General features: G+C 47.2%; 2 protein-coding genes across 2 annotated transcripts; one reads left to right on the plus strand and one right to left on the minus strand.

The window, feature by feature from the left end:
• Positions 1-33: 33 nt before the first annotated feature.
• On the minus strand, positions 34-2,294 carry PPCS (phosphopantothenoylcysteine synthetase). Its single transcript, XM_085242169.1, has 3 exons — positions 1,736-2,294; positions 1,323-1,426; positions 34-674 (listed from the first exon to the last, which is right to left on the minus strand). The coding sequence occupies exons 1-3, from the start codon at positions 2,277-2,279 to the stop codon at positions 351-353; spliced, it is 972 nt and encodes a 323-aa protein (XP_085098295.1). The 5' UTR covers positions 2,280-2,294; the 3' UTR covers positions 34-350.
• On the plus strand, positions 2,278-15,924 carry ZMYND12 (zinc finger MYND-type containing 12). Its single transcript, XM_085242655.1, has 10 exons — positions 2,278-2,329; positions 2,371-2,455; positions 3,179-3,320; positions 7,806-7,977; positions 8,052-8,186; positions 8,817-8,986; positions 10,379-10,501; positions 11,302-11,428; positions 12,379-12,524; positions 13,656-15,924. The coding sequence occupies exons 1-10, from the start codon at positions 2,278-2,280 to the stop codon at positions 13,773-13,775; spliced, it is 1,272 nt and encodes a 423-aa protein (XP_085098781.1). The 3' UTR covers positions 13,776-15,924.
• Positions 15,925-15,984: the final 60 nt, after the last annotated feature.

Consider the following 15,984-nt stretch of genomic DNA (forward strand, 5'->3'; position numbering starts at 1 on the left):
CTTCCATCCAGAAAGAAACTTTGAAGAAGCAGATTTGAGAAAACATTTTATATGTACCATTTCTCCCTCTCCCAGGGCATGGGACAGAAATACAATATAACCTTTCCTTCTTTACAGACTAGACAAAATACCATCCTTTGGAATGCTTTCACTTCAGTGCACTTTACTGTTTTGTTTTTTTTAAAGCAAGCTATAGCAACTATTACCAAGCAGTAGAAAAGTGCAGAGTTTTGGACGGCAGCCTTCTCCGTAGGGTTGCTCTGATCATTATTCCATTCACATGGGACAACGAGTTGCTCCAATTCTGTCCTCTCTAGTACAATTTCATTTGCTTCATCCAGAGCTGCTCATCAGATTTTCTTTTCCATAAATAAGGTATGTTGGCCCTGAAGATAGCTCACTATTTTTTCTTCTATTTCCATGCCTTGCGCTATTTCCTCCTCAGAAAGAGTCAATGGAGTCTGTGAGTCTTTGGTTACAATAATAACAGAGGTTCTTCGTGACTCCAGGATATTTGCCACCACCACCTGGTGACGATATTTCTCCAGAGCCTGGCGTGATTTATCGATCAAGATCAAGGGATCTGTTTCCAATTTAAAGGAAATAACAAAAGCCTCCGGAGCCCATTCTTTGACGAGAGGAGACAGCATTTTTGGCACCATCTTCATAGTAATCTACAGCAGGAAAAGACAATAAGAAAAAAAAACTCACTGAAACAAGGGAAGTAAGGAAATTCCACTTCACTTCATGTGAGTTTTACACTGGAAGGATTTTCAAGACATTGTTTTGTCAGATTTCATTAACAGGGTAAAATGTCACTAGCATGTACTGCAAAACTGAATTCAAATGCCTACCCGCTGCTAACAATAACCAGGCTGTTCTTAAGCCATGAAGCAGGCCTGCAGTAACTGCATGAGCTTGTTTTTGTTTAAGTCCACTCCGCTACTGTAAACATCAGCAAAGTTAGATAAGAGAAGAACATGAACTGCAAAATGCAGCATTTTCAGCTCTCAAAAATCCAAGCACCTTATCAAATCATAACCCTTCTATCACCTCTTTAAAGCATGTGAAAGATACATATGCCAAAGTATGAGGAAAAGGAGTAATTGCCTTTTTACTCTCCAACCTCTTTGCATCTGGGTGTGCCACTGGGAATCAGGTAGGGTCTTAATTGTGGTAGGAATTAATTGTGAAAATGTACGTTTCTGATTAATGAACCAGTGCTCTGCAACCTCTCCCAGATCTTACTGCCAGTCCCCTGCCACCACAGCCATGACATCACAGTGGGGCAAGGGCAGGAGCTCTGCCCAGGTGCACCTCACCTGCAGGGCTCCCTCTGAGGACTGGATCTTGTGCTCAGACATCTCCGAGGCAGGGATGTAGAAATCAGACACTGCAGCTGCCAAGTAAAACATAACGCTGGAGCCTGCAAGAGACACAACCATCACTGCTGGCAGCCTGCACGGAGCAGCCAGGCCCTTCCGCACCGCCGTTCTGCAGCAGGCTGCGCTGCCAACACCACCTGATGCCATGAGAGCTGCAGCCCCTCACACACACTTCCGAGAGGGGCTCAGAACAGCACAGAGCTGATCGGTGAGGTGGGCCCAGCCCCTCAGCGCCTAAGCGCAGGGGTCTCCTTTCCCATAGCGCAGGGGTCCCACACAGCAGATCCCTCCGTCCCCTCGGTCCCGCTGCCCCCCCACTCCCCTCCCGCCGATCCCAGCCCCGCTCGTACCGAATGGCGCCAGGGCGCGGGCGGTGGCGCGGAGCAGCGCCAGGTACTCGTTCAGACCGGTGAACTCGAGCGACAACAGCGCACCCGCGTCGGCCGCCTGCCGGTAGGCGCGGAGGGCGGGCAGCAGGGCGGGCAGGGCGGCGGGGTCGGCGACCACGCCAGGGGGTGGCCCCGGGGTGAGGCGGAGGGCGTCGAGCAGCGCGGGGCCGGGCGGCGGCAGCACGCGGGCCCAGGGGAAGGCGGAGCGCGCGCGGTGCAGGAAGCAGACGCCGTACCCGGCGCTCACCAAGCGCTCGGCCGACACAGCGCCGCGCCGCCCGCTGCTGAAGTTCTCCAGGAAGCGCACGGCCCGCGTCTCCAACGGCACCTGCGTGCCGCCCGACGTCACCAGCGCCACGCGCCGCCCGCTCGCCACCTGAGCCGCCGCCCAGACCCGCACGCGCTCCTCCGCCGCGGCCGCGGCCGCCGCCGCAGCTTCCTCTTTCGCCGCCGCCATGCCCGCCCTACCTCCGTCTACTTCCGCCGGAAGCGCCTTCGCCGCCATGACGACACTGCCCTCTCCTACTTCCGCCGGAAACACCGCCCACGCCGGACGCGCCGCCCCGTCGCCACGGCAACGCGGCCGCCGCGCTGAGGGACGCTGGAGCGGTCCGGCCGCTGCGAGTTGTGCGGGGCGGCGGCGCGGCTGCGGTGTTCCCGCTGCCGCCTCACGCATTACTGGTGAGGGCCTTCGGCTGTCCGCACCCCCCGGGGCTGTCGGTGCGGCCACGCTTAAGGACAGATCTCACCGGTGTCACGAGTCGGGCTCGGGGCTGGGTTGGCTTCGGTGGGCTTTTCGCTCTGGTGCTGAAAGTGAGGCGTTCGCAGGAGCCCAGTGGGGCGGGGGGCTCCGCGAGTGAAGGCCTTAATGCACAGCACGGCGGCACCGCCTGCGGGCCACGCGAGTGTGCTGACATCCCGCCAGCTGTGTGTGCCCCTCTGACGCCAGGCTGAGTATCAGCCGGCTGCCTCACCGCTCCCCCGGATGCCTCACAGGAGGCTGCAGTGAGCTGGGGTCAGGCTCCTCCAAACAACGGCAGGACAGGGAAACGGCTTGGAGTTGCTCTCAGGGGGGTTTAGGTCAGATATCAGAAAAAATTCTGTCACCAAAAAGGTTGTGGAGCTTTAGGACAGGCTGCCCAAGGAAGTAGTGGAGCCACCATCCCTGGAAGTGCTCAGAAGGCATGGAGATGTGGCACTTAGGGACGTGGTTTATGGGTTAATGGCTGGAGTGATGGCCTTAGAGGTCTTTTCCAACCTGAATGATTCAGCAGTTCTAAGAAATTATGGAGTGGAGGCTGTTGTAACTCTTGCGGTGAAAGTCCAGAAGAAACAACAAGCAATAATCTTTCTTTATGTTGTTTCCAAGTAAACAAAAATATCATTCTTTCCTTATTTTGTTAGTGATGTAGATCATCAGAAAGCCGACTGGCTTAGTATCCACGAGAAGATATGCCAACTGCTGATTCCAGTCCGCACATCTCTCCCTTCTCTCATTTCTGAAGAAGAAAGAAAACACGGAATGGAACAGCTGGTGAAGAGGCAGGTATGTACAAGAAGAAGGAATACCACTTCAAAGTGCTGCCAATGAAATTTGATTAGATCTCTTTCTGTATTTTGATGTGCGTCGTGTTGAGAGGGCATGTAGTTTGTTAATCAGTACTTTGTTTACAAAAAAAAAAAAAAAGTGTATTAAAGACTCTGCAACTAAAACTTCCCAATGAAAGGAGCAGGAATGTTCTCTCTCCAATTCTAAAAGTCTCTTGCCATCTGGCAGCCCTTTCTCCAAATCTTGAGCTTCCTTATCTTTGCTGGCCCGACAGCAGCAGTCCTGCATCTCCTACCTTGCAATACAATCAGCAGTAAGTCCATTGGGATCCAGCTGAGTTCTGGTTCTTACGAGAGTGTCCTCATCCCTCACTGATGAGAGGGATTCCCCTTTCTCAAAGCAGAGAGCAAAGAAATAAAACCCTTCCCCTTGTTTACCTCAACAACTTTAAATGCTCTTTCCCACTAAGTGTGGTTTTTTTATCTCTGCTTTTTGGCCTCCTTGGAGGTGCAGATGTGCAGCTCCAGTCAGAGAAGTTTTGAACTGTTGTGGGTTGGTTTTTTTGTGTTTGTTTATGGGATGCAGGATCTGCCTTTCCACGGTGTTGATAAAAGAAAGTAACCCACCCAAATACCTCTGTTACTTAGAACGATCTTTCCCATAAAAATAAATCATCCTTCTGTCGTTGCAAAACTCCTAATCGCAGAATAGCAGGACAACAGAACAACTGAAAGTGAAATGGTAACAAACAAAGGGTGCCACTGAGAGGATCATTAATCTTCGGTGCTTTACATCATGTATTGTTTTTAAAATTGTTTCTGGGTCAGGTGTTAGCACTTTGGCTCACTGCTGAAGTCATTACCTTTCTTGTGAGCACGCAGAAGGAAAAAGCCTAAGAGAGATGGAACCTGCATGGACAAAAGTTGAGCATGGTGAAAGCTTGTGAGAGGCTTTAGGCAACAGATTCCTTTCAGATTTGTAGCAATTAGGCACTGGCACCCAAGTTTGTTTTGAAAATGTCACCTGATGGAAAATCACAAACAAGATTGTTGATCAAAGTACAGAAAAAATGTGTTATGACAATATATTGTCAAAGCTAAGAGGGTGGTAGAGATGAGGTGAAGGCTGTGGCTCATTATCTAAACATGTAGAAGGAGTCTGGAAGTGGGAAAGACATCCTGAATATAGGAAAAACGGGCTTCGCTCATGTTACACACAAGCCATTAAGTTTCACAATTGTATGTCAGGAGTATTTCCATCACACAGTGTCAAGAATAATGCAGAGTGGTGGCAGTTCTTGTGCTTATTTACAGCTTAAAGCTTTTCCAAAACACTTTGCCTACAAATCAAACATTGTCAAAAGCATCTGTTACTACATTATTGATTTGGTAGCAACTAAAACTATGCTATATACATTACAACACAGCACATGACTGCAGAACCAAGGCAGTACTTCAGCTGGAAGCTAATCATTTGTTTTTATAAGGTTCTACGGAGTGCACCAGGAACATAAAACTGGTAGAGAAGTAGGCAAAGGAGCAGTCACTGCTCTTGATTGGAGTTCTAGGTTAGCACACAGTGACTACAGAACTGCAGCTTGAGTCAAGGCTTGGATTGACCTCATAGGAAAAGGTACAGAGAGCAGATTCCAGTTGTTTTTCTAAAGGAAGATTTTTACAGGATTTTTAACAACTCTCCTTGCATTTGTTCTTTGATCTTAGTATATACTCCAAACTGTTTAAACAAAGCAGATTCTCAGAGTGTTATATGAAGGGGCATGTTGTCTTTCTTCTCCCATAAGAAACATTTTGTTTGTTACTTGCTTTCTTACACATCAAGACTGTACCTCCTAGTCTGCTTTTATGTGCAGTAAGGTGTAGGGAAACTGGCCTAGACTGACTGACGAGCATCAGAAGAGCAGTATGGAGAGGGTGAGATTATTCAATGCCCCATCTTTGCTTTCCTATTCAGAGGGCAAACAAAAATGCTTGAAAGGTCTTTGATGCTCAGGGAAAAGCTACGCAGCCTCTTCACAGAAAAAAGCCCTTGCACGTGGGTTTATTGTTTTCTGAACTTTTCTATTGCACTTCACAAATTCTTGTGCTGTGCTTATTTGGAAAACATGGAACTCAAGCCTCTGTCAGGACACAGGAAAGCTTGTGCACACTGGAATGCCCTTTGGCCTAAGGGAAGGTGCGTTAAGCTGGGAGCCAGGAGGTTATGAGTTTCATACCTCAGATGTGCTCCAAAACTTTGTTGATAGAAATCTGCTTTTGTCAACATAGCCGTGGGGGTGCCTACAGACAATACCTCCAAACTGAAAAAACTCCAAGTTTCTGTTTGTGGAATAGCCTCACTGCCTGCACCAAGCATGATGTCAGCTTACCACAGCCTCTGGGGATGGGAAAAAATCTGCACCTTGGCCAGCTACAGCCATCCTCCAGCATCAATGCCAGCTCCAAGGACCCACTTTCAGACTGACTGAAAGCCCTTCTTCCTCTTTAAACTATTTTTCCTTAAGCATGCCGTCATGACGGGTGCCTGCAAGTGTGGAAATGGATGTGACACAGAGCTCCGGGTGTTTGCCCAACCCCCTGCTCCCACCTGCAGCAGAGCTGTGCTCCTCTGCCTCCTTAAACCCCAACCAGGGGAAAAATTCATGGGAGCATCTTCAGAGAAATTTCTGTAATTGCTGCACACGTGAAAAGAGCGCTACGAGCAAAACAGTGCAGGGCCAAAGCCAATGATGCCTCCAAGGCTTGCAACTGCGCTGTCTTAAATATTCCATGCTGCAGGGCTTCTGTTGTCTCCAGTCCTTCTCCTCCTGTATGTGCTGATAGCACAGGTGCAGGAGAGGAGGATGATGGTTGTGCTTCCGCGCTCCTGGATGTCCTTGCTGCTGCAGGTCACTCTGGGATGCATTCTGTGAAGCTCTCATTTATCTGGAAGGCATGTTCCTTTATCTCAGCCAGGATCTCCGGTACGCACTCATGCCCTGTCCTTTGTGGTTCCTTGCCCCTGAGCTATTCCTTCACTTTTATCTGCCTTTCTGAGCACTTTGAGTTCAGTAAAATGCTAAAACCATAACCTGGCCTCTAAAGGCACTGAAATTTGCTTTTTCTGCCCTCTGCTCTGCTGCAACTGGGAAACATCGGGCAACAAAGTGCAGCCTGCCAAGAGGTACGACATTATTTTCTGCAGGCACTCGCTGCACAGGCCTGTCTGTGCCTTCTAGCCAAAGAAGAGTGCTTTGCTACCTACCATGCAGCCCTGCTAGGCATACCAGCAATGAGATTTGTTTGCAGGCAGCCTTCCCTCTGCTCTGCATTGTGCGAAAAGCCAACAGAGAAGTGCTGGGAGTTGGCAACAATCGCGATGAAAGCTAAGAGAAATAGATAGGTAAGCATCCTGGCTCTTTTTCATTGGCATCCCGTAGCACGTTGTAAGAGCACACCATCTGCAGTTGCTGTAGAGTTCTTGGCAATGAGCAGGCATTCAAATAGAGAAACATTTGGGGCTGATGATCAGGTACTGCAAAGGGTGACAGGACCAAATGTGGTGTGGACTGCTAGGAGCAGCAAAGGGCAGGAAGCAGTTGTACCTATGGCAAACACTATGGTTTCTGACAAGCAGAAATCCTACAAAGCTGCTTGATGACCAGACTCAGCTTGCGTTATGGAGATGACAGAATCATGGAATGGTTTGGGTTGGAAGGGACCTTACAGCCCATCCCCTTCTGACCTTCTGTCACAGACCGCCACAGCTACTAGGTCAGTTTGCCCAGGGCCCCATCCGAGATACAGGAATATAATGCAGTGCATTGGAGTTTTCTGATTTTGACCAACTTTCCAGCCTCTGCATCCAAACCGTCAGCCGTTCAAAGCCCAGAATTGGCCAGCAGAGGGTGAGAGGAAGCTGCCAAGCCGCAGGAATCATGCGGTACACTGCTGTCCCACCCCGAACCTGCCCTTACCCGGTGCTGTGGGGCAGTGTGCTGCAGCACGATGTAACGAGCTCTCTCCTTGCTTCCAGACAGTGTCTCCTGCAACTGGAGATGTGCCATGCTGGCACCAGCCTGGTAAACCATACGCTCTGCTGCCTGCTATGAGTCACTGTTATCGTCAGCAAAATCCTGCTGTAACCCCTTTGTCTGATCTTTTCTATGGTCTTGTGATGATCGTTTTCTGTGCTTCACAGCTTTTATTGCTACAACCTTGTTAGTCCTTTTTCATAGGCCTGAAGGATTCTTTGTCTCATAAGACAGCACATGACCTAAGAGGATGCCCAGAGCTGTTCTTACCAGAAGTAGGAATGAAATCCAGGCACTAATATGACAGCTTTAATTTCCATCTATTAATTACAGACACAAATAAAATTACACAGTGATTGTTAACAGCGCAAACTGGAATGTAAAAAGAGACCAAGCATATTATTTCTCCTTATCCCTTGCTCACCTTGCCCCATTATTATTTTTCTTGGCAGAAATACATCATCGATCTTACATCCAGCACAGCCCAGAAGTTTATTTTCGATGGAGAGCATAAAAAAGCATTACCTGCAGCTCTGCATGCGTTGCGTTTCAGCACCAAAGTATATGGCTCAAGTTCTGTGCAACTGGTACCTGCCTATCTCCTCTTGGCTGAGGCCTGCATTGGTAAGCACTGGTCTGAACAGTAACTTTGGCAAGGGCAAGAGCTCCCCTGGGTCAGGTTTCTGGTTTCCTCTCAGCGTTCCAGGGAAAGGCCAGCTCTGCAGTCATTGTGCCATGTCTGTTCTATGCCCAGCCTGAAGGGCATCCAGGGAGATTCAAGGTGCCACCTCCTGTTTTCTGTGTTGGCCAGGGAAAAGGATTTCTCATCGATGGTGAGAGATCAGTGCAAAATGGAGCGTTTTCTCCATCTCTAACTGATTCTCCCAAGAGAAGGGGTATGAAGTTCAGCTCCTTACCTCTGTGGCTTCGTATGGCTCACAAAAGCATTAAATTCCCAGCCAGCACACTTTTGAGGCCATCCCATCAGAGGAGCACCTCTGTTCATTCGCAGAAGCAAGTTCTGCCTGGAGCAAAGGTTTTTCTCATTGATTGTATGGCTCAGCTGCCACATAAATGACTGAGAAATGATTGTAAACCATTGCTGTTACAGGAGTAGACACAATGCTCTGCTGGTGAAATTGAGCAATGTCAAAAATTGTTGTAAAATGGGGAAGGAAAAATATCCCATCAGTATTTTGAGTGTGATAATACAGCAGTTGTTAGCTTCTGCCTGGATGTTACCTGGTTTGGACACGTGTGTCAGAGGCATTGAATGCAATGCAGTTTCTGGTTTCTCTTGTAGCTGTCTGTAAGTTACATTCTGAGCACTTGCTTAACTCAGAAGTGGGGAATCCACAAACTGTGTCTTTGTGTCAAACTGCTGCGAAGGGATAGCAGGCAATATCCTACATTTCTAAACAGAAAGTGCTCTGCATCCTGCTTATTTCTGTATGTCATTTCAGGTGTTGGCAACCTTCAGCAGGCATCTAACTATCTCTCCCAGGCTCAGTGGATTGTCCTCAGAACTCCAGATTGCAGCGGTGCCTTCCAGCATAGATTGCATCGCAGTTTGGGGCTTCTCTGTGCTGCTGGTGGAAACTTCGATCAGGCTTTATATCACCTGGCCAATGATGTAAGCCAGTAACCATGCAGCAGCCTTTCAGTTTTCCTTCCCTCTGCAGCTGCTCTGAGCAATATGAACACCCCAACAGACAGGTGTGGCACTGAGTTGAGGAACCAGGACTGTACACATTAAGAACACCTGAACTGCATGAGTCTTAGACACCTGTATGTGTTAGCCAAAGCTGTGTTTTTCCAATTCTGGTTATTCTCAAGTGATATATAATTTGTCTTTCTACATCTGCTTAGAATTTTTTCTGCCGCTTTGTTAAGATCAACAGACATTCCTGCCACAAACTGCTGTAGCAGCCTTTTGTTCAGCAGATAAGTGACTGTATATTTTGGCTGTCATTTTCCTTAATACTTTTCTGTTCAATTGCAATTTTCTATCATCCATTCTTTAATGAACGCCTCGCTTAACTATGTAAGTGTCTGGTTCAGTGCCTTTTTCCCCAGTTCAATCTTTTTAGCCACAACAGTGGTTCGAGAAATGCGAAGTGGTTACTGCCAGCAGTGTTCCTGGGAATGCTTCGCCTGTTATTTAACAGCCCAAAGGCAGATGAACTCTGTGACTTCCTATTTATGTCCCACGTCGCCTAAATTTACCCAGTGCAGAGTGATGCATACCCACTGCTGTTGAATTTGATAGTCACTTTTTACAACAGCTTTCTGTGGGCGTAAGCGGTGACATACGATGGAGGAGGATTAGAGGCTTTCTATCATAACATACACAACTCTGTCTTCATTTAGTTTGTAAACCTACTGTAAACCTACTGGGAGAGATTCCCTGCTATGCCACTTTTATGGTTTTTTTAGCTTGCCTTGGTCTGGTGCCTGAAAAGGAGCAGCACAGTAGGTTTTTTACTACTAGTGAGTCTCTGGGCTGCATCAGAGCAGCGCAGGACCTGCTTGGATTTTGACTGAGTGTCTGAGATCTGCTGAGAGTCACATGCCAGCTCAGAATAGCTGGAATGTGCCACTGCCTTCCCACTACCTTCCCCTCGCTTTGGCTGGGGCTCTGGGGAGGAAGCAGCCTCCACAGGCACGTCTGGAGCTCTGAAAAGCAGCAGCAAGTTGTTCACTTGAAGGCGAGAGACCTGCAGGATGTGCACTAAGAGGAAGAGGTGTGAGGAATCTGCCCCGTGCCTCAACAGGGCAGCACACCATGAGAAGGAACCTTCTGCACCAGCTAGCAGGGCATTTGGGCGTGTTGCATTCCTGTGTACAACACACAAAATGCTGCTTTCAGGTACCCTGTTGTACAGTTACAATCAAGTGTAACTAATGCTGTAGTTACCCAGAAAAAGACAGAATTTTGCAGTACTATTAATCCATAATAATGAAAAATTTCTCAGGGTTTATATGAATGTTGAACTCCTGCTTTTTCTTTTAATATTGTTTTCAGATTTACCTCGCTAGTTCTACATTTGGAGTAAAATCTGTTGAGGCCTCTGGAGGGTATTTCCACATGGCTAATGTTTTTTTTCACCAGAACAAAATGGACATAGCAAACTCATTGTACGCTGAGGTTGGTAAATCCAAAACTCATCCTCTTTCCATCTCTCAATTAACTTTTTTTTTTTTCCTGTGTGCTTTTCAATGTTTCCCTGTTTCTGACTGCCTTTAATGTGATGGCAACCATATCATTGTTTTAGCATCAACATTTTCATATCCAAACATTTCCCCGAGTTAGAACCAGAACAAATAAATTCTGGAAAAGGCATTGAAGTTGTAGTTTTCATAGGTAAACCTCATTAAAAAATAGTTTTACTACCCAAAGCCCCACACCAAAGGCTAAAAACATTCCCACAGGCAGAGAAGGTGGCCAGGGAGTTTCCATAACCAAGGAAGAGTGGCCGAGCAGTGGTGGGATGCAAACAAGCCATGTAAAATTTAAGCAGAATATCAGTGAAAAGTCACACTGCTTGTCAGACAAAGGAAGTGACAGTTGTCTAATGACCATAACAACTGGGGAAAAAATGAACTTCCAGTTGTTTAGCCTGACTATTTAATGAGGCTTTGCCTCCACTCCACTCACAAACGTCCACCAAATTTGCTTTGAGTTATCAGTTGAGTTAGTTTTGTTCAAGTTTGATGAAAATTAATATTCAGATAGAGAAATGAGCTTCCAACTCAGGCTCCCACTGGGAGAAGAGCCATCAGATCTCCATGCAAAACATCCAGCTGGCAGCTGCCTGCCCACCAAGCAGTAGGCGCTGGGGTTGTTGCGGAAGGGACGTGCACTGCAGAATGCATTGCTTATAGAGCAGCCAGTTGCTAAATACCACGTGTTCACATGCGTGAAATAATTCATTCACTTCCTGGTAGGTCACTGACATCTGGCACACCTTTCTTGTGAAGTCAGTCCAAACACAGGAGCAAATTCACAAGTTGAGAGCAGAAAAGTCTCCGTTCACTGAGGACAAGGAAGTGGAAGTCGGTGAAGACACCATGAGTAAGCACCACTATTGTGCAGGAGTGTTTGGGAGACAGGAATTTTAAAAATCCATCTATCTTAGTGTTCATATTTACTGTGTTGGATTTTGCACTGTCTTTCTGTAGACCGAATTTAATCAGAGTCATGGGTGTTCCTGATAGTTGTGCCCAGTAGGTAGTGCTGGATGAAACAAATGAGGCCACTTTAGAAATGAGAGTGTTCAAGTGGAAACACAGCCTTGCCCTTTTGGTTTACCCTTCCCTTTTCACAGTATCCTTGGCAGTGATTTCAGCAATACAAGATGGTGCCTTTCAGGATTCAATTCCGCTTCAGCATTCTCGTTTCTCAGCAGCTCCTTTCCTTTCATTTAATTAGGTGAAATTTCATCTCACTTAGGTAATTCCAGCTCTACCATCTGAAGCAGTGGGACACAATGAAATAGCATGTGTCGATAACTGGATGTATTAATCTGGAGAATGCACTAGGGGAAGGTGCATGAAGCATTGGGAAATATGCTAGTGTGCATGGTATGACTTCAGCAGTCCATGAAGTCAGTCTAGATTCCATTCTTTGTCTTCCTTCTACCATCTACACTCATAAGAATGTTGCCAGAGAAGAAGAAATGCTTCTGCAAATCCCTTTAGCTGGCATTCTCTCAATTAAGTTGCTGCAGTAGGAACCAAACAAGGCAGGTCTACATGAATCCATCTTCAGATGTGACAGGAGTATGAAAGTTGCTCTTTTCATGCAGCTGTTATGACTTCACATCTTTACTAAAGGATAATCAACACTATTACAGACTGGATGAAAAGATATCTGTTAATGGGTATGGAATTTGCATGGAGCTGGAATGCCACGCTGATGCTTGTTGTAGAAGTGCTTTGATGTCTAGAAGAGATAATTGGGCAGTTTTGATTATATTATCTTGTATACATGCATCCAACAAGATTATTTCATTCTTGATGCAGCTGAAGCCCAGCAAGCAGAAGCAATTCAGGTCCTGAATGCAGTACTGGATATCAGAGAAAAGGCACCAAAGCAACAACCTGGGGAAACTGCCAGAGTCTTGCATGCTCTTGCAATGCTTTATTACCTAATCATGGATTTATCAAAGGTAAGTTTCACCTATTGAAAGGGTGCAGGAAGGTGTTGGCCCCATTCCACAAAGGCATGAAGGTAAGCCAGCTGCCTGTGTTCACTGGCTCCTCTCCTGAGAGCTCGACTGCCTTGGAGCACTGGATGACTCAAGGCAAAGCTGCTTCGGTAGCTCTGCACAAAGCCAGCTTGTGCTCTGCACTCTGTCAGGGCTAAAAAACCCACTGGTTTTCGAGCTCTGCCTCATCATCCAAAGCAGATCCTGTAGTTACTCACGTTTTCTAGGTTTGTCCTTCATCCTGGCAATGTAGGTGCCTCTCACAAGCCACATTTAGACATCAGGTTGGATGTTATGCAGTGAGAAAGAGGCCTTGCATGTATGCCTCCATGAGCGAGGCTCCCTGTAATTATCACAGTGGGACCCTGTAATTCAGTTTTGAATTTGTGCTGCTGTATTTGAGAGTTTATGGATAAAAATTTCAGATGCAACTGCAAACTTCAGCGTGCAATTTTCTGCACTTAAGAGAATTAATTTTGAGAAAGTGCTGAGCTTTAACCGTCTGGAAATCAGACCTCTTTGTTTGGGCTGAGCAGTCAGAATCTCAGGTTTCTTCTGCATGTGATTTGAAGGATGGAAGTACAGATTATTAATGGTCTCTGTTGTGTTAGAGAAAGCTATAGTACAAATAAGTGTTTGGAAGACACAAAGGAAGAAATTCAAAATAGAAAAGAAAAAGGAAAAAAAAAGCAAAGCTTTGTAAATGTGAGAATGTCTAGTCACTGGAAGGGCTACCAAGGAAAATGAGGGATTTAGTTCAGAGTTGGTGCAGCTGGTTTTTCCTGAAATAGCTTTCAGAATGTCCAGAGAACTGGTGTGTCAGATGGCAGGTAATGCTCTCCAGCAGGAGGAGCTGGGGTTGGTAATCTCTTCTGTCTGCACCACTGGATCCTAAATATGAATCTGTGGGCAGCTTTACTCTCTCCTCTAAAGCAGCTTGTACAGGTCACCCTCTGAAACAGGTGGCTGAGCAATTGGAGCCTGGATCGGATCCAGCGCAGCCATTTCAATGAGTCTCTACAAGTATTTTAAGTACCCTTTGAGAAAAGCCAAATTCTTCACAATTACATTGTCTTTTCTGTTTCACTCCAGGCTTGTGAAATAGGGATGAAAGCCTTTGACCTGCTGAAACAACTACCCCAGCAAGAGCCTCTGGAAGCCATCGGCTATTTGTTAAAGCTGATTGACTCCCGGGCTTCCTGCACAAAATAAGGAGCTCTTTCTACCAGAGCCAGGTGCTTGGCCAGGTTATTTAACTAGGTGGCTGAAAACATTGAAAATGCATTGCAAGCTGTAAGTCCTTTTTGCTGTTGTCACTTCTCTAGAAGTGTCCCTTTCCGTCTGGAAGAGTTTGAAAGCTAAACTCGTGCTATTTTGTTACACGCTTGTCCACCTCTGCAGGCTGTTACGGTGTAACAACATGAGGATGGGAAACAAAAGCACTACCAGTGCATAAATTGTTGCCTACTTGCTAATGTAAATAAGGGTAACAGCCTCTTATCTCTTCACATTGTCTAACAAGAAGTTAAGACCAGCTGAAATGTGTTTGTTACTGTTTTCCTCCATTTTCTTTTCACTTTGATGAGTAAGATAGGGTGGAAGGCTATGGGAGAGGCCTGGGGAATGTGTCCACTACATTCCTAGCTTGGATGGTTGACACCTGCTCCCCAGAACCTGGTTGGGCTTGTTCAGGCGCTGCACCTCTCTGTAGTGCCCCTCCACTTCCAAATCCACACTCGCTTTTTGCAGACCTCCATCAAGCTGACTGCCACCCTGCAGCCCCCACAGGTTTCAAACGCCCCTGGGAGCAGAGGAGGAAGAAAGGCAGGGCACAGGGCACGCACGGCCCTGGGAGTGAAGGCCAGGAGGCACTAGAGAAGGGCTAGAGGAGTCCCTGGGAACGGGATGGGTGCAGGCCGGCAGGAGCTGTGCAGTGAACTTGGTTCAGACTCTGGAGCATGTGACAGACTTGCACCGCTGGGAAAGAGGTTAAGGGAAACTTGCCCTGCTGCTAAGGTCTGGATTCAGCTGAGCTTTAAGCCTGCGATTAAGTCTCATTTACTTCAGGAGGATTTATGAATGCATTTAATTGCCTTGCTGAATTGGGTTGGAGTCAAGTACGCTTTTAAATGCTTCGTCGAGCTGGGACCTGAGCAATTAGAAGGGATTGATGATGCTGCTAAAAGGAAAGTTGCTCACTCCAATCCAACTGATTTTTAATTGCACAGGGCGGAATAGCTGTGATTGGTGCACACAAGGGCCCCGTGGCAGACCAGAACAGCTCCCTGAGACTGTAGGAACACATGTGGGAACAGGGGATGCTGGCTGCCGGGATGCTCAGCGCCTGCTGGCACAGTGCCTCAGGATGTGGAGGATTTGGGTCACTGTGGCTGAGGATCTGGAGCTGTGGCAGTAATCCCCCAAGACATGCCATGGCCAGGCTGGCTCTATGTGACACACCAGGACCGGCGTCCCTTCCACAGCGCTGCCAATGGCACAGCATCACTGTTGGGTGCTTAAAGCAGTATGGAAATTAATTTTTCACAGGTCTGCAGGCTGGGCATCTCTGGTAGCAGGGCCTGCACAGCAACCAGAAGGGAATGGAAGCACCAGTAAGGGTGATCAGAGCAACCCAATGTCCCACACACAGAATATTTTAGGGAAAGTTGGAAGATTTTTACAGGAGCTTTTCTCTATGACCTTTTGGAACAGCCATCTCCACTGTATACACTTCAGGGCAAAGAGCTATTTCGACAAAGAGCAGAAAGCCAAAGCGAACAAGCTCAGCACTTCTTTGCCCAGCAGTGTTCAGACTTGCAGCCCTTGGCACCGGGTTAGGTAAAGGAGAAATTCCCCCAGGAAGCAGCCAGGAGATGGCAACAACACAGCCAGGAGCATAGCATGGGCATTTTGTAACAAGGAGCCTTGCATCCCTGTGAGGGAAAGCTTTGGCAAGGAGCAGCACACGCTGGGGAGTTCACTGCTACTCCCAGAAGAGGGGTAGGACACAAACACCCCATGAACAGCACCTGAGCTGCACCCAGGGGTGGCCTTGCTGAAGCTCTGACCCGCTGCACTCCATCCACCAGCACTCCTCCCAGAAATAAAGGCACACAGCACAGCAGGTTGGGTCGCTGCATACATTCCTGTTTATTGGTAGCACGCCACACGCCTTTCTCCATTCTCTTGGCACTTATGTTTATGCACATAGGAAAAAAAAAAAAAAAGTGCGTGCAGTTTCTGGGATGCTGCACAGATATGTGATGAGTTGTCATGGTTTTTTTTTTTTTTCTACCTTTATTTTCAATGTACTCACTTCCAAAACAGACAAATAAATATAAAAAAAAAAAAAAAAAAAAAACACTATTAAATAACTGCACATGGCTTTGGGAATGTGCCAGTAGCTCCTACAACAGTTGCA

This window comes from Meleagris gallopavo, chromosome 23 (genome assembly GCF_905368555.1).
Source record: "Meleagris gallopavo chromosome 23, MGAL_WU_HG_1.1, whole genome shotgun sequence".
NCBI classification, from domain to species: domain Eukaryota; kingdom Metazoa; phylum Chordata; class Aves; order Galliformes; family Phasianidae; genus Meleagris; species Meleagris gallopavo.

Coding starts and splice junctions, on each gene's coding strand:
- ZMYND12 (XM_085242655.1), top strand. CDS start 2,278: ATGACGACACTGCCCTCTCCTACTTCCGCCGGAAACACCGCCCACGCC. Junction 3,321..7,805: donor AACAGCTGGTGAAGAGGCAG/GTATGTACAAGA, acceptor TTTTCTTGGCAG/AAATACATCATCGATCTTAC. Junction 7,978..8,051: donor CTTGGCTGAGGCCTGCATTG/GTAAGCACTGGT, acceptor GTTTCCTCTCAG/CGTTCCAGGGAAAGGCCAGC.
- PPCS (XM_085242169.1), bottom strand. CDS start 2,279: ATGGCGGCGAAGGCGCTTCCGGCGGAAGTAGACGGAGGTAGGGCGGGC. Junction 1,427..1,735: donor CCGCGCCCTGGCGCCATTCG/GTACGAGCGGGG, acceptor TGTCTCTTGCAG/GCTCCAGCGTTATGTTTTAC. Junction 675..1,322: donor CCTCAGAGGGAGCCCTGCAG/GTGAGGTGCACC, acceptor TTCCTGCTGTAG/ATTACTATGAAGATGGTGCC.